This window comes from Diabrotica virgifera, chromosome 2, assembly GCF_917563875.1.
Source record: "Diabrotica virgifera virgifera chromosome 2, PGI_DIABVI_V3a".
NCBI classification, from domain to species: Eukaryota; Metazoa; Arthropoda; class Insecta; order Coleoptera; family Chrysomelidae; genus Diabrotica; species Diabrotica virgifera.
Window position 1 is genome coordinate 156,619,937 of NC_065444.1, and position 19,190 is coordinate 156,639,126.

Genomic DNA, 19,190 nt, shown 5'->3' on the forward strand with positions numbered 1-19,190 from the left:
GTCGAAATAAATATTTTTAAAACTTTTTTGCCTCTTAGTATTTTTTCGATAAGGCAGTTTTTATCGAGTTGCAGCTCCTTTTTTAATATGTTTACATAAAAATTTTACGGGGGTTTTCTTCCTTTAAACCCCCCAAATGTTTGTGTACGTTCCAATTAAACTATTACTGCGATACCATTAGTTAATCACAGTGTTTTTAAAACTTTTTTGCCTCTTTGTATTTTTCCGATAAGGCCTCTTTTATCGAGATGTGGCTTCTTTTTTAATATGGTTCAAGATATACCTAAAAATGTAAATCATAAATAAATGTTCATATTGTTACCAAGTCTCCATAATCGTACTTAACCATATACAAATATGTGGTGGAATTGACAAATATTCAAAATATCTCGATATAAACTGATTTTTCGAAAAAGTACTGAGAGGAAAAAAAGTTTTTAAAACATTGTCTTTAACTAATGGTACTACAATAATAATTAAATTGGAACGTACACAAAAGTTTGGGGGGGTTTAAAGGAACAAAACCCCCATAAAATTTTTATGGAGTGTCCAAATTTCACTATAATTTTTTCTTAAGATACCACTGCCATAAGAATATTACATGTCCATTTTCAATAAAAAATCTCTAATAGTTTTCGATATATTGGAAAAAATCGATTTTCATTTTGTAACTTCAAAAGGCTGTAACTTTTTTTATGTGCACATTTGTACTAAGGTAAGTTAGGTTCAATAGAACTATTTTTGGTCCCAGAATATGTGATTAAATTTATGACCTGTATTTTTGTTACACCCTGTATATGCAGGGACAAGATCCATAGAACAGGTAATGTCTTATTAACACCTAGATCATGAGATTCGCATACGAAAAGATAACCTTAAAAGACGAATGTTCAACCCTGACGTATATTGAAAATTTAAGAGAAAAATTGAAAAAAGTTTCTCGTAAAAAATTAAAGCTTTAAAGTAATAAAGCCAAGTCCAGATTCGATATGCATACTAATGCGACAACTCTCTAAAGAGGTGACGTAGTATGGATAAATAATCCCACACGTAAGAAATAAGGTTGTCCGAAACTTCAACGAAACTGGGAAGGCCCTTACACTGTCCTGCTGATAATAAACGATAAACGATCTAACCTACTGCGTCCAGTTTTCAGCCCAAAGTAAACCTAAGGTAGTTGATATCCAGAGATTCGCTCCAAATCATGGAACTGCATCCAACTTCCATCCTGATTATTTCATTGTGATTATCAACGACAATATAATCAGTTCGGTAGTTTTTTAATGCTTTCGTAGACTTACACTGTTCTAGCTGGTTGGCAGTAGGTATGAATTTACCTTCTATAGAAGATCTATGAAATATTGAAGAGTGCCTGTGATTCAGTATTGATAAAGCTGCCGGCCGATATGCTCCTGATTTTCATCGTTGTATTCTTTATCCAAAATAATAGACAAGTGAAAATCTGAATTCTTGTTTTTTAAATAGGTGTTACTCCTACATAATATCTCCTTGTTTTCTGGGCTTGGGCACGCAATAAATGTAGATCTGCATTTGGTGTAAAGCTACTGAGTTCTCCCTGCACATATCTCGTATTGAAAAAAACCTAAAGCTAATACTATGTTACCTGTCATATCGTAAATATTTTCCAACCCAATCCAAAATTCACCCATAAGGTTACCAAAACCAAATTTGTAATCTCTCCAAGGTAGGTAAAAATCTTGAGATCCATCAAACCTCCTCTGAATATGAGTCCAGCCACCCCCTTTAATTTCCATATCGCACAAAACGGCAAACGGCTTGTTACTGGTTTTAGGTTTGATTATGTACACATCTGACTTATTTTTACCTGAAATAGTAATAATCTAATGAACGTTTAAATTCGTATTACTTCCTTCAGTCAAATACTAGGTACTACATATAAATAAGATAACTAAAAATATAGCAATCGTTTTGGGTAAAATTGATCTAATTCATCAGCATATTGTCACTTTTATAGAAATTTAGTGATATTTTTGTAGAGCCATTTTATTCCGCCTAAAAATATTTTAAAAACCAATATGGAGATCTACATACCTATCGTAACCCATTTTGGTAGTGGACTAAAACAAGAAATAAAGCAATGACATTCAAGTAAAAAGTACTCAGGAACATTATAGATGCTTCTTGATGTGATAAACAGTGATCTCCATAAGAAACTTGGAATAGAAACTGTGACCATAATAATCAGTAAGATGGCAGGAAGTCCCAGAAACGATTGCTTATGAACGAGATAATTAATGCAATCCAGATTCTTGAGACACTGGACTGGCTAGAAAATTGAAGCCTTTTAAATTAGTTTAAGTGAGGGTGAGGGTAAATTACCCATTGAATATGCATGATCAAATTTTAATTTTGTAATAGATCAACTTTTTTCAGAGATCAAGAATTGTAATCTACAGAAAACAAAATTGAAATAACAATGAAAATAGCTACATGGACTACATTGAGCTACATTTTGTAAGGTTAAGAAACTGTTATCTGAAAATAATATTATTTTGAGCCTGAAAATTAGGTAAGTGTGATCACTAATATAATTTATTACATTTCTCAAAAAACTGGAAACCTCGAAAATCTGGGTATAATTAAGAATCCTACGAATAAGTTGGATTGATAGAGTTCCTAACGAAGATGTTTTGCATCGGACGGGCAAAGTTACGAAAGTCGTCAGAACAGTTAAAAATCGAGAACTTGAATATTTTGGCCATGTTATGCGACACCCAAGGCGATATAATCTGAGAAAATGTTAACAGATCCTCTGCATCTCGTTTCCGAGCTGCCGTCAACAAAATTACTATAGCCATTTTGATACCCTACGCTCGATAATCAAGCACGGCACATGAAGAAGAAGAAGAAGAAGAAGAAGAAGAAGAAGAAGAAGAAGAAGAAGAAGAAGAAGAAGAAGAAGAAGAAGAAGAAGAAGAAGAAGAAGAAGAAGAAGAAGAAGAAGAAGAAGAAGAAGAAGAAGAAGAAGAAGAAGAAGAAGAAGAAGAAGAAGAAGAAGAAGAAGAAGAAGAAGAAGAAGAAGAAGAAGAAGAAGAAGAAGAAGAAGAAGAAGAAGAAGAAGAAGAAGAAGAAGAAGAAGAAGAAGAAGAAGAAGAAGAAGAAGAAGAAGAAGAAGAAGAAGAAGAAGAAGAAGAAGAAGAAGAAGAAGAAGAAGAAGAAGAAGAAGAAGAAGAAGAAGAAGAAGAAGAAGAAGAAGAAGAAGAAGAAGAAGACATGGACTCCCGTCTGAAACCAAAAAGAATTTTGAAAATTATCTAAGAAAAAACAGTAATATTTAATATACATTTAGGCGGTATTATATTATTATACCAGAGACTGTAACTTCGATACCACAAAATTTATAGATGGCAACAACATGCTATTTTTATGGTAAAAGCGGTATACTTACATACAGAGTGGGCCAAAGAAAACAGTCCACCTCGATATTATTGGCAGTATTTATTAGATTTTAAGGAAATGACGAAAAAGTTCGATTTTTGATTTAAGAGGAACACATTTTTACGGTACATGTATTTGTTATTTGTAAATCCCCTGCCTTCCACTTACCCCACCCCTTATTTTTAAATAGGGAATGGGGGTCGTGTGCTAGCTCATTTAAAATTTATTCAATTCTCTATTCAGCAATACAAATATTAATATAATTATTTATACAGGGTGTCCGAAAAAAAATATTTTAATTAAATTAATTGACAAAAAAGAAGAATGTATGTAAATTATTTAATTCAAAATACATTCTACTGCTGTCAAAAAACAGAAAAAATATTTCTTGATAAATAAACATTGCTTTTCGCTTAATTTCAATGTTCAAGCTGCCACCCATTTGCCTTTTGGTAGGTTGAATATTGAATTTAAGCGAAAAACAATATTTATTAGTCAAATAAACATTTTTCTCTGTTTTCTGTTAGTAGTAGTATGTACTTTGAGAATAAATTGCATACATTCTCCTTTTTGTGTCAATTATTTTAATTCAAAATATTTTTTCTTGGACACCCTGTATAAATAATTATGTCAATGTCAATATTACTGAATAGAGAATTGAATAACCTTTCAAATGAGGTAGCACACGACCCCTATTCCCTATTTAAAAATAAGTGGTGGGGGAAATGGAAGGGAGGGGGTTGACAAATGACAGATGTATCGTAAAAATGTGTTCCCCTTAGATCAAAAATCGACCTGTTTCTTTATTTCCTTAAAATCTAATTATACTGCCAAATATCGAGGTGGACTCTTTTCTTTAGCGCACTCTGTATACATATACTTATATCCATCCATCCAATGGCACTACAGCCCAAATCGAGCCTTGGCCTCCTTCAATAAGCTTCTCCAATCATTTCGATTTACCGCTGTTCTTTTCCATGAACGCGTTCCCAGAAAGTTCCTGGCATCCTCATCGACTTCGTCTTCCCATCTCTTTTTAGGTCTTCCAACAGGTCTTCTTCCCTGCATTCTTGCATTCAGCAATTTTCTGGGGATTCTACTCTCATGCATGCGGACCACGTGCCCTGCCCACCGTAATCTCTGCAGTTTAGTGTGTTGTGCTAGAGTTGGTTCGCTATATTGTTCGTATATTTCTCTATTATACCTAATTCGCCAGTTGTTATTTTCACTTATTGGGCCCAGTATCCTACGTAATACTTTTCTTTCAAACACATCTAATGCATTGGCAGATTTTTGTGTCACCACCCATGTTTCGCAGCCATAACTTACTATGGGCCTGATTATTGTTTTATATACCCGGAGTTTTGTTTTCCGGTGTACGTCTCGCGATTTGAATATGTGGCCCATCGCAAAATAGGCTTTATTTGCCAGCACAAGCCTTCTATTTATTTCCGGTTCTTCTTCATTGCTTGCAGCCAGATCCATTCCTAGGTACGTGAATCTATTCACATGTTCTATATCGTCAATAAAGTGTTGTTGCGCCGGTCTATTTGATCTGGTTTGTATGAGTAGTTTTGTTTTATTTGTGTTTATTGCTAGCCCTACTGCTTCTGCACTCTGTTTCAACTCAACGTAGGTTTCTTCCGCTGCATTCATTGTTCTGCTCATTATGTTTATATCAGCCGCGTATGCTGCTAATTGGGTAGATTTGTTTGTAAGTATGTTATTTCCGCTTACCGTCAACCGTCTAATTACATATTCAAGAACAAGATTAAAAAGCGTTGGATCCAGTCCGTCGCCTTGTTTCAGTCCTTGCGTTATCGTAAACGCATCAGTGATCTGTCCTTGAATACATACTTGTGCTTCTGTTTCTGTCATTGTCATTTGCACTAGTCGTATTAATTTTGATGGTATGCCAAATTCTTCCAATATATTAGGTAGAATTGTTCTATCTATTGAATCATAGGCTTGTTTAAAATCTACAAAGAGATAACGTCCATGTCATATTCCCATGCTTTGGCTAGTATTTGTTTAACTGTAAATAGTTGGTCAATGGTAGATCTATTTTGCCTAAACCCTGCTTGATATTCCCCGATGATTTTTTCCGTGAGAGGTTGAAGTCTTCGATTAAGGATGTTTGTGAATATTTTGTATCCCGAACAAAGTAAAGAGATGCCTCTATAATTCTGACAAAACAGTTTGTCTCCTTTTTTATGAATAGGGCAGATTATACTTTTCTTCCATTGTTGGGGGATTTTTCTTCTATCCATATCTCTTGTATTAGCTGATACATCTGTTGTGTCAAATTCCTTCCTCCTTGCTTGAGTAGTTCTGCCGGTATTTTATCTATTCCCGGTGCTTTATGGCTTTTTTGTATGTGGATTGTCGTTTGGACCTCCTCTAGCGTTGGGGGTCTAGTTAATTCATTTTCTTCTCCATCTTCCCCCAGCTCTTGTTGTTGTACCTCCTGCCGTGCCTGCTGCTGCCTCTGTTGTTGGTATGGTGGTTGTGCCCCTTTGTTTAATACTTCCTTAAAATATGTCATCCAGGTTATCTTAATTTCGTCCATATCGCTAATGATTTCACCCTTCTTATTTTTGCAGAGGCTAGTCTTCGGTTTGTATCCCTGTCTTAAATGTTTAATAAGTTGGTATGCACTACGTGTTTCGTTTTCCTTAAACTCCCTCTCTATGTTTAGTATCCGTTGGTTTTCGTACTTTCTCTTTTTCTGCCTGCACAGTTTATCTGCTCTTCTTCTTTTGTTCTCAAATTCTGTTTTTCTCTCTCTAGTACGTCTGAGTATGTAATTCTTATGTGCTTCATTTCTTTCCTGTATAGCTTGTTTGCATTCTTCATCGAACCATGTTTCTTCTCTCCGTTGTGTCTTTGTTCCTATGACTTCTTTCGCTGTGTTTAGTATGATACTGCTTATGGTGTTCCATTGATTTTCTATTGTGGAGTCTGCTCTGTTTTCTTCTAGTAATTTTTCATCAACTGTTCTCTCAAATGTTTCTTGTACCTCAGGGACTTTTAGGTTATCTAAGTTTAGTTTTTCTTGTTTTGGATATTGTTCTTTTACCTGTCGACTGATTTTGCATCTAAACCGTGTCTGCACTAGTGTCTGCACTAGTAGATAGAGAGTCACAGCTTGCGCCACGTCTGCTTTTTACATCTAATATACTCGTCGCCATTCTTTTTTCAGTCAGTATATGGTCTATTTGATTTATTGTGTTTCCGTCAGGTGATATCCAAGTGCCCTTATGTATGTCTCGATGTGGGAAGCATGTCGAACTGATAATCATATTCTTTCCAGCTGCGAAATCTATTAGAAACTGACCATTCTCATTTGTGTCTCTATGCAAACTATGTTTCCCTATTACCCCTATATACTCTACTTCTTTTCCGATCTTGGCGTTTGTGTCACCTATCACCATTTTAATGTCGTTTCTTGGTATTGAGTCATAGATTCGTTCTAGATCTTGATAAAAGGCTACCTTAGTGTCTTCTTCCTGTTCATTTGTGGGACAGTCTACATTTATAAGGGTTATGTTAAAGAAATGCGTTTTTATCCTAAGCTTGCAGATTCTTTCATTGATGGCTTGAAAATCTGTTATCAGGTGCTTCATTTTATTATCTACGATAAAGGCTACTCCAAATTCTTTATTTCCTTCATCTTTACCGCTATACAGTATAGTGTGTGTTTTAGTGTCTCGGATACCTTTTCCCAACCATTTAGTTTCTTGTACTGCAGTGATTCCTATTTTATATCTTTTCAGTTCGTGTAGAAGGACCCTCTGTGCTCCTGGTCTATTTAGCGTTCTGACATTCCATGTGCCCAGCATAAATTCCATATTTCGTTGCCAAAGTCGTCGTCTTGATATCCGTCCATTCCGAGGCCTATCTGAAGGTTTCGTAGTAGTACTTTTTTACAAGAATAGGTTACTGGCCTATCGCCCAACCCCCTTTTCGGAGGACCATTTCTCCCTTCCTCGTCAGCCCTGACCCTACTTTCCACTGGGGTTGGTTACCCAATCTCCGGTAAGGTTGCTCAGGTTCTCCAGGGTTCACCCGTGCAGCCCAAGCCGCACTTCGTGGAGGTGAGGATAGGAATTGAGTAGGAGAGGCTAGAGATGCTAACTGGAAACAGTATCTTGTATTGCGCTTCACTAACCCATTTGAACCCCATACATATACTTATATACATAAATAGTCTAAGCTGTAAATATTTTTATTTTCTTACCACTTTTCAAAATTTCTTTGCAACTGCTTGGATAAACGTGATCAGCTTCAGAAAATGTTTGTGCTGGATTTAAGAGACAAAACGGTATTTGACTTTTACCAACCATATATTTGCACTTATCGAATATATTTTTTAAAGTGTTTTCGTACTTATGTAAGCCAGATGAGGACTTGTTGGAAACATTTTCGTTGTCTTTTTTGGTACCTAAAAAAGTGAGATAAAATTAAATTACTATAACAGTAACACATTGTATCTGCTGAACAACGTTATGTGTTATAATAACTAATATTTGGCAAATACACTGTTAAAAAAATTTACTTTTCTAATTTGATTTTTAGGCACTAATGTTTAATCTTAATTGACTTTATTTATTGTTAGTAACTTACATCTAAACAAGAAGTAAAACACTGAATTTATTATTAAGTAAACAAAAGACTTACTTAATATGTGTTATTTATAACACTTAAAATTATTAATACTTAATTTAACTACAATACTAACAAAACAAATAACTAAGGACTCACACGTAATAATTTATAATATTTTATCTAATACAATAATTTATTTACCGCGACGTTACAAAAACAACTGAACTCTACTCTAGTATTAAGTGTGAGCGAAGCAGCTGTTTTTCGTATAAACTTAGTAGTTATCACTAAAGACCGGATTATATGTTCCTGATTTGACTGAAATATGTGCATATATATGTCTGAAATATGAGTAAAATATGTTGAAAATATTCCCTAAAAGTTTAAAATATGTTCCAAATATGTGGAATATGTGAAAAACATTTTAAAGTAACAAGAAAATATGCATTAAAAAATGTATAAAAGTTTTATTAAATAACGGTAAGTACATATATTGACAAAATTAACCTAAATATACGAATGTATACCTATTTAGTACCTATTACTATTACTTACGTTTCTACATTTTATTCCTTCTTATAAAAACAATTCACAATCAAATGTTTTTAAATATTTTCAATAGTAAAATTATGCCGCCTATCCGTTAGTAGTAATTTGTATGTTGAAAATCTTTGTTCAACATCAACTGATGTGATTGGTGCAAACATTAACAATCTCCGCATTTAAATTGGTATTGACATCAAAATCGCCACAAATAATTTGGTTTGCTTCCTGTAATAATAATTTTAAATCACAATTTTTCTGTAAAGTTTCAATCCATTTTTTATTTATTGATTGTCCAATTCTTCCAGAAACTTCTTCAGCGTTTTCCTTAAATTTCTGAATTAAATTAAGGGACTCTTGTAGTGGAAACGATTCAGTTTCAAGATTGAGGATGGTTTTATAAACAAATTCATAATTCGATTTAATAAAACAAAGCTCATTGTGCAGTGATCTGTTTTCTAAACTTGATTTGCATTTTGAAATCGCACCAATATTTGTTTCTTCAAAACATAAAATTAGTTCTTTTATAGGGAGAAAATGTTCCGCATAAAAACAGGCAGCTTTTAAATATGTTCCCTAACTTGTGATTATAGGCTCCGGTGGCAAAGGAGTATTTGGTAATTTTTCTTTATATATCTGAATCCTTAAAGGTGATTTTACAAATATTTTCTTCACGTTGCTAATGAAACTATTAAATGTAGGAAATGAATTTCGAATTTCTTCCGCCACTCTGTCTAAACCATGCACCAAACACGTCACATGAATTAAATTGGGATATAAAACTTTTAGTTGTTGGTCAGATTTGACCATGTATGACGCAGCATCGGAAACCATAAGCAAGATTTTGTTAGCTGGAACAATGTCGGGAAGGAAAAAGTTCATGAATGCATCATTTATAAACCTAACCATTGTTACATGGTTAACTGTGTCAAGCTGTTTACAGCCAAAAATATGTCAAAATATGCCAAAATATGTTAAAAATATGCCAAAATATGTTAAAAATATGTCAAACGGTCGAAAATATGTTCAAACCATCAAAATATGTTAAAAAACAGAAAATATTCTAAATATGTAAAATTAAATTAGTGTCAAACGCCTTTAGTTATCATAATTCGTCCACATCCTGAAGCGTTTGATTGTATCTTTGATGGTTATCGATATGCAAAAACCATATAATCCGGTCTTTAGTTATCACTGCTTTCATTTGTTTATGGTCAATTCTCCGCGCTTGCTTTACTCCAAGATATTTATACATATCGTTTTCACCCATGGCCTCGATGTTCTGGCCATTTTGCATATCGAATCCTCCGGGCTGTACTTTTCCTCTGACTATATTTAAAATACGGCACTAGTGCGAAGTGCATGCTAATATCATTAGAAAAAGTTTCTATAGTTTTTAACATCTCATCGAGTTGGTTTCAAGTGGAAGCCATCAATTTCAAATCATCCATATACAATAAATGATTAAGCTTCGCCACCACATTGTTGTTATTTTTGATGCTAAAACCTGCGTCTGTGGAGTTCAATAGCTGAGATTGTGGGTTCATAGCTAGACAGAACCACAGTGGACTCAACGAATATCCTTGAAACAGGCCCCGGCTGATTGCGATATTTTCAGTTTCGATGTTATTTTCACCAGGTATTTGAAGGTGAATTCTAGTCTTCCACTCCGTCATTATATGCTCTAAAAAGGTCACTATATTATCATCGACTTTATATATTCTCAATATATCTATAAGCCATTCATGCGGCACTGAATCAAAGGCCTTCTTGTAGTCAATGGAGGCAGTAAAAAGATTCCTCTTTTTGGAATATGCCTGGTTAGAAATGACTGAGTCGATGATGAGTTGTTCTTTGCAACCCATGGAACCCTTAGCGCTTATGCAATATTATTATATTATTATTATTAGTTAATAATAAAAAAGTTTAAAACCTGTTTTAAAGTTTCCATTTTGAAAAGAAAGGCAAAAGTTGGATATGTGAGAGAAAAGCATTCACTTGGAAACAAACAAATCACCAGTCCGAAAAGGGTCGGTCTAAATTGTAATAAAAAGTCCTGTACATCAGACGAATAGGAGCGTAAAATAACGTCACATTGCCCCCTCCTTAAGAGATGGTTCCTCCTGGAGCCTTGTCGGGACTTGAACTGGATGTTGGTATCTGCAACTAGACCCTCTTTTTTCAATTTCCAGTTGTATAAAAGTGGCAAGGGACTGTCTTCGCTCCGCACCAGTAAACTATGCGGATTGTAATAGACTAATAACTCGACCTCGGGGTCTTTAAAAATTTCTTCCACTATATTTCTTACAACTCTCCAGTCTAATTGGCGGCATTCTAACTTTAGCACGTCGGACTCCAAAAAGTGCTCTCTCAATTGAACTAATGCATTCCACATATCTTGCGCTAGGTTGGTTGGTCATGGACAGTGTGTTTTGTTACCATATAGAATAGGTAACGTGATGCATCTTGGAGAGTCAATGTTTTGCCAGGAGCTGGCAGTTGGTATTGAAGTTCTGCAACTCGAACAAACTTCCTTCTAAAGGCGAATGGCAAACTTCGTGCGCCTTTGATACTGGCCGGGATGGTATGGGCCAGTGAATAGTCATCGGAAAGTGCCAGTAGATCTCGCTTTTCTTTAGTGGTAACACGGTGTCTCGCTTTACCGGTACCTTCATAGCCCCCCCCCCCCCATGAACTCCTCAAACGTGAGGTCGGATACTTCTTGCACTTGGTTTCCTTCCACTTCCTCGTACAGCGCAAATCGGTTATGGTGGACTATCATTGGCTGTCCCCTAGAAATCTTGCTTATTCGGTAGATAATGTCAATAATCTTTTTCAGAATGAAGTACGGGCCTTCCCAGAACTGCTGCAACTTGGGAGAATAAACCGTTCGCTTCTTTTGATTATAAAGCCAGACTTTGTCGTTTTCCTTGAAACATCCCTTCTCGGCTTGGGTATCGTACCGTTTCTTCATTCGGTCGCTAGCGATCTGAGGATGTGTACAGACCAACTCGTGTATATCGTCCATTTTTCTTTGCCACTCATTCACATAATCTTCAATAGACACATAATCTCCAGGTCGACATCCAAACTCTAGATCACAGGGTAGACGCAACTCGCGTCCAAATAGGACTTTTGCTGGTGTTTGGCCCGTTGATTCATTAACAGCAGATCTATTCTATAGGCCATTGTGAAGAACGGAAGGTGCTTATCTCAATCTCGCTGATAATTGGACACCATCTTTGTCAAATACTTGCCGAATGTCTTATTCATACGCTCCACCATTTCATATGATTTCGGGTGATAGGCCATGGTTCTTGTCTTCTTCATGCCTAGTCTATCACAGATTTCCTGAAATAGATCGCTCTGAAAGTTCCTCCCTTGATCAATATGGATCTCCAGAGGCACTCCAAATCGGCTAATACAGTCTTTGATTAGCACATCGGCCTTCTGGTCCGGAATTGCGTAGATCTCAACCCATTTCGTGAAGTAGTAACGTAACCTATTCATAATCCATTACAACAAACATGTACTTGCATCCATTTTCACTTTCTCGAAATGGCCCGACAATATCCAAAGCTATCCTTTCAAACGGACTTCCAACATTGTACTGTCTTATAGGAGCCTTTGTTTTCCGGTAGGGTCCGTTACTTGTAGCACAGGTAGTATATTCCTTACACCAGTCGTTCACATCGTCGAAACTATTCATCCAATAAAATTGTTACCGAATTCTCTGAAAGGTTATCTTTACACCAAAATGCCCTCCTGATGGACTGTCATCTAACTGACTAAGTACCTTCTCCTCGCTGAACCATCATTTTCCAGTACTCGTTTAAGCAAGTTGTCTTCAGAGATAAAGGTGTCCCACTGGGCCAAATACGCCTTAACTACTGAGCATAAGCTTGATTTTTCTTGCCAAGATGGTCGACGATTTTCTGCTTTCCATTTTCGAATCTTATCTAAAACTGGATCTCTCTCTTGTTCTTCCTTGATCTTAGTAGGCGTCCAATCGTCGTTGACTACTGTTGTTTTTAGTACTGCTGCTTTATTTGGTTCTGTTTTGTTGCAATGGGAAAACTTTGCTGGGCACGGCCTTCTAATAGAGAATCAGCGTTCCTGTGGCTAACTCCGGCCCGATTCTCGATCTTGAAATCGTATTCTTGAATTCGTTTAATCCATCTGGCTATCTGATCCTCTGGATTCTTAAACTGTATTAACCACTTATGGACGGCATGGTCGGTTCAAATTAAAAACTTCCTTCCATAGAGGTATTGATACAAGTGTTCCAGTGATTTCACTACTGCTAGAAGTTCTCTTCTCGTGACGTAATAATTTCGTTCAGGTTTTGAAAGCACTTTACTAAAATATCCAAGGACTCGTTCCTGTCCTCCTTGAATCTGAGACAGCACTCCTCCAACTCCCACATTACTTGCATCAGTATCTAAGATGAACTCTCCTTATGGCAGTGGATACCCTAGTATTGGCGCTGTAATTAACTGCCTCTTCAAAATTTCAAAGGCCGTTTGGCAGTCTCCATACCAGCAATAATCCCTTGCTTCCTTTGTAAGTCGCGTAAAGGGCTTAGCGATATCTGCAAACTTCTTAATGAACCTCTGATAGTAAGTACATAGTCGCAGAAAACTTCTCACTTGATGTTTGTGAGTCGGTTCAGGCCATTCCTTAATGGAATCGATTTTTCGTTTATCCACAGACACCCCTTCTTTGCAGACTATATGACCTAAATAATTTACTATACTTTGAAATAGCTGACACTTCTTGGGGTTTAACATTAACTGGGCAGCTTTAAGTCGATTAAAAACGTCTTCTAAAATTTTCAGAAGATCTTCAAAAGTCTCCCCCAAAACAATTATGTCGTCTAAATACACCAGGCAGGTTTTCCAAGATAACCTCAACACATTTTCCATAAGCCTCTCAAATGTCGCAGGAGCATTACAGAGTCCAAACTGCATAACGTTGAATTCCCACAATCCAGATCCTGCAGTAAAGGCTGTCTTCTCCTTATGCACTGGATCCACTTCTACCTACCAATACTCAGACTTCAAGTCCAATATAGAAAACAATTTACTTCCAGCCAACCTGTCCAACCTGTCGTCGATCCGAGGCAGAGGATAACTATCTTTCTTGGTAACATTATTGAACAAACGGTAGTCCACACAGAACCTCGTAGTTCCATCTTTCTTCTTGACCAGGACCGCCGAAGAGACCTATGGGCTCGTGGAAGGTTATATCTTATTCTCTCTTCGCGTGTGGTAATCGTCGAGCTGTTTGACGAAGTGGCCTAGCGTTAGCAGTATCAATTTTATGTTTGACAACTGTCGTTCTTCCTGTCTTTCCTCCTTTTGGTACGAATATGTCACGGTATTAACGAAAAAATTCCGTTAATTTCTTTTTGTCCACTTGATTTATGTAGATACTGGCCTGAAACTGCAACCATTTGGTCGAACATGTGGTTGGAATTATCTGATGTTGTCGTCTGACTAATTATGGACGTTACATGGTACACCAGTTCCTACTTTTGTCTCCTTCTTAATGGTCACCGGGTAGTCATTAACGTTAATCAGTCTCACGGAAATTTTTTTAGCAGAAGTAACCAATTCCGTTCCAATTATGATTTATCGGCCAACCTCCTCATCGTGTTTCCATAGCTCCATCATAACAGGTGTTCCTTCTTCTACAATTCCCGGTAACCGCGCTACGATGATCGTTTCACTCCTCGCAGGGACAATTATTGTATCTTGTTTAATGGCTGCTAGCGCAGTGCTGTCATCATGTGGATGAAAAAATACCTCCTCGTTGCCAACTTTAATTACTCTATTTTTAAAATCCAATTGAAATCCATGCAAATTCATTACGTCTATTTCTAATATAACATCTTCTTCGATATCACCAACTATGATAGTATGGACGAACTTTTCTGTTCTAATTCCTAGCTGTATCCGGATTTCTCCGTGGATGTTGGCATTTTCACATGTGGCAGTCCGCAGTCGCAACCTCGTTGGTAAGAACTTCTTACGACTGTTTATTACTGGCGGTCGTATAATGGTCCTGATCTCTCCGGTATCCACCAACAATGTATACATTTTACCATTTATTTCTCCATCAACATAAATATACACTATCTTTTATACGACATTTCAAAGAAGCTATTAGTATGACAGGATCTTTGGAAAAGTTGCGAGTCGAAGTTGACCCCCTAAGGCCGACCCGTTCTAGTCTTCCTGCTGGTAGGTTTCTCGATCTTCTTTCTCACTGGTAAGCTCTCACTAACTTCGTGCGTGTCCGATTTCAGCACAATTCCAGCACCTTATGGTCTTCGTTTTCTTGTGTGAAATGCCCTTTATTATATTGACCATCTGGTCCAGTTCGTCTTCATCCTCTTCCTATTTCCTGGGTAGCTGATTCGTATTTGAGGGCGGCGGACAGTACATCGACCAGCGTCTTGTGACGAGCTAATCGCAGTGTTCTTTGCATTTAATGATCACGAAGGCCGTCAATTAATGTTTAATCAGCCAACTTTTCCTTCATGTCTTCGGGAGCTGTTGGATATGCATATCGTACTAATCTGGCAATATCTACCTCGTATTCTTGTAGAGCTTTATCTTTCGACACCCGACTTGGGCGTCGAAACGTTAATAAAATCATTTTTTTGGTAAAATTGTTGCTTATTTCCCATTGAAAATAGTTGATCAAACAAATAGGCTTCTGGATCATGATCTTCTTTCTTTAGGACGTCCTTAAGACGTTCGACTAAATCAGCCTTTTTTTCAGTCGTGTCCATATCTCTTTTTTCTAACTCAAGCCTTAGCTCCGAAAAGGTCACTAATTTTCGGCTTATACTGTGAAGACATGGTCACACACTTTATTTATTACGATTTATATTTATTTCTTATTATCCCAATTCTCACACCTAAAAACAAAAAACAAACAAACAAACAAAAAACAAACTTTTTCTCTAACAAAAATTGACTTTTCTAATTTGATTTTTAGGCACATGTTTAATCTCAATTGACCTTATTTATTTTTAGTAACTTACATATAAACAAAAAGTGAAACACTGAATTTATTATTAAGTAAACAAAAGACATTATTGATATTGTTTTATTTATAACACTTACAATTAACACCTAGTTCAATTACAATACTTATAAAACAAATAACTAAGGACTCACACGTAATAATTTATAATAATTTATCTTATACCATAATTTATTTACCGCGACGATACAAAAACAACTGAACTCTCCCTAATTCAAATGCACCTTTTTATATCTTATTAAAATTAAAATGTTATATAAAATATAAACATCTTATTCTAGAAAAAGAATCAAAGGATTATTTACATAAATATCAAATAAACAACACTTTCTAGAATAAAAAAAAATTATCGAGGTGCGTACCTGTTAAAAAGGTCCCCTAGGTCTGGATCCCGCGTATGAAAAAAAAGTTGATTAATAGCAAGCTGAAAATTTGTTAATAGCTTAAGGGTGTCTAGTCGGACAAACTTTGATATATCGGAACACTGGAACAGGGGAAGTTTTAATTGTGGAACAGGTTAAAAATTTGGAACGGGCAGACCACGAAAACGGCACATGTATTTTGTCCGACAGAACAGACTTAAACTCTCCGAACAGAGATTAAACTCTCATGTAAAAATCAGACTGCTATTTATCACCAAATGGGCGTTTTAATGAGTGGAACATTTAGAATATGTCAAATGACAGGAATTATGACAGGTGATAAATAGCAGTCTGATTTTTGTATGAGAGTTTAATCTCTGTTCGGAGAGTTTAGGTCTATTCTGTCGGACAAAATAAATGTGCCGTTTTCGTGGTCTGACCGTTCCAAATTTTTAACCTGTTCCACAATTAAAACTGCCCCTGTTCCAGTGTTTACATATATCAAAGTTTATCCGACTAGACACCCTTAAGCTATTATCAAATTTTCAGCTTGCTATTAATCAACTTTTTTTTCATACGCGGGATCCAGACCTACCCCTTTTAAAAGCATTCACTAGTAAACAAACAAATCGCCAGTCCGAAAAGGGTCGGTTTAAATTATTATAAATAGACCTGTATATTGTGTATATTAGACCACTATAACGTCACTATACATTATATCATAAATAGTAATTATGAAAAATTAGCAATATTATTAAAAGAGAAGCTTATCCAAACTACATCATATTTATCCAAGAATATATCCTCGCCACATTTCTATATAAAAACCAAAGAACAAAGCAATTGATAAAAAAATGCATTAGAATTCAATCCCCTCACACTTTTGGTTACCTCAGGATCAGCAATTTCTTAATAGTTTATCCACACATGCCTCTTTATAGGGCTACCGTTAATTATTATAAATTTAATTTACTTTCATTAATAAACATGACAACTACTACTCTTGTACGAATAAAGCAAACTGTAAAAATTTTATCTAATCCCTGGATTAAAAACCATTGTATGTTTTGAATTAGTGTAAGGTCTTCGAATTGAAGATAATGAATATTTATGTAGCTACAGTCAAGCAGCCATGGGAGCTCTTACCAGCCCTAAGCAGACTAAGCAAGTGTAAAAAATGCCAAGGGGAAAAATAGGTGGAACATAACAGTGAGCTAATGGTATGGGCTTCAGACTAGGGATGGCGGTTTTTGACAAAACACCGGTTTTCGGTTATACCGTTTTTTTTTGCTTACGGTTTAACCTGGCGGTTATAACCGGCCAAAAAAACCGGGTTTTGGAAAAACCGGTTTTCGGTTTTTTTAATCCAATAGGTTACAAAGTTACATTTACAATACACTTTAGTTTGCGATATTCCATTCGACTCGATATAAATATGATCAAAAATTAGTACTATCGAAAGAACATGTATTACTTTTAACACGTTTGTATATTTGTAGAATATGTACTTTAACCCATTTAATACTTCCTGTATGAGTGTATCGTTTTGAAAACGTAGCGAAATTCTTTGAGATTCGTATTCGTAATCAGTAATTCGATATTCATAATCAGAGCATTATTTTTCGTAATCAGAAAAAGTCATTCACCCACTTTCAATGTCAAGAGTTAAGTGTGAAAAATAGATGATGTTTGCGTCTAATTCAACCTGATCACTTCTTATGTAAATATTATGATTACAAATACCTTTTCAAGGAAATATTATAATAAAACTTAATAAATAATTGATTCTGGCTGATGTGAGATTGCACTTTCAGTTTGCTTCTGTATTTTATAAAACAAAATAAAATTTGAATTATGGTTTTGTTTGGAATAATTACTTGAGAATAATAATTATGATTGGGATCCAAAATAATACCTAACCTAATCCTAATCACCGTAAAAACGTAATGTTGTTCTGAAGCTATTTTCTTGTGGCATTTTTTATAATCAATTACTTTTAATGGGAAATAAGCTACAATTTTACCAAAAAAATGATTTTATTAACGTTTCGAAGCCCAAATCGGGTTTCGTTGTCAAAATACAAAATACTACTAAAATAAATAAAAATGTTGTTGCTAAGTAAAAAAATTCTTTTAATAATTTATTTAATCTGACTCATTTATATTGGCAATTTAGACGTATATTATACATTTTAAAGCAGAAGACTTTAAAATGATACCACCAATATTTATGAGTTGCGTTTCTGGGACGACTTTACTAAAAGATAGTTCATTCGATTACATGAAATCAATCCTCAAGAATATCCGTCACAAAAAAATCATAGCATGTGATCTATCTTTAAAAAGACAACCAAATGTAACGATGGCAGTAAAATTCTCGCGTTAGAGATTCCATAGTAAATCACAAGGGAAAACCAGGAAAAAATAGTATAATATAACCAGGATAGTATCACGAGGTTTTTCCCTGGTTTTCCCTTGTGATTTACTATGGAATCTCTAACGCGAGAATTTTACTGTCATCGTTACATTTGGTTGTCTTTTTAAAGAGAGATCACATGCTATGATTTTTTTGTGACGGATATTTTTGAGTTGGGATTGATTTCATGTAATCGAATGAACTATCTTTTAGTAAAGTCATCCCAGGAACGCAACTCATAAATATTGCTGGTATCATTTTGAAGTCTTCTACTTTAAAATGTATAATATACGTCTGAATTGCCAATATAAATGAGTCAGATTAAATAAATTATTAGAAGAATATTTTTTACTTAGCAACAACAATTTTGTTTATTTTAATAGTATTTTGAATTTTGACAACGAAACCCGATTTGGGCTTCGAAACGGTAATAAAATCATTTTTTTGGTAAAATTGTGGCTTTTGGTAAAATTGTCCCATTAAAAGTAATTGATTTTAAAAACCTAATAACCGGTTTTTACTTTAAAAAGAAAAAAACCGGTTATAACCGGGACAAAAAACAACCGGGTAAACCGGTTATTGCGAAGTAAAAACCGGTTTTAGATTTAAACCGGTAGTAGTATTTTGTATTTTGACAACGAAACCCGATTTAAGCTTCGAAACGTTAACAAAATAATTTTTTTGGTAAAATGGTGACTTTTGGTAAAATTGTCCCATTAAAAGTAATTGATTTTAAAAACCTAATAACCGGTTTTTACTTTAAAAAGAAAAAAACCGGTTATAACC

At 35.3% G+C, this 19,190-nt stretch overlaps 1 protein-coding gene across 1 annotated transcript in view; it reads right to left on the minus strand.

Moving 5' to 3' along the window:
• LOC126879681 (ficolin-2-like) overlaps positions 1 to 19,190 on the minus strand; it is a 51,461-nt gene that overhangs the window by 9,979 nt on the left and 22,292 nt on the right. The window contains exons 3-4 of the mRNA XM_050642865.1: positions 7,661 to 7,864; positions 1,625 to 1,846 (exon numbers count right to left, since the gene is read on the minus strand). Coding sequence (XP_050498822.1) covers positions 1,625 to 1,846; positions 7,661 to 7,864 — 426 coding nt within the window. The remainder of the gene's footprint in view (positions 1 to 1,624; positions 1,847 to 7,660; positions 7,865 to 19,190) is intronic.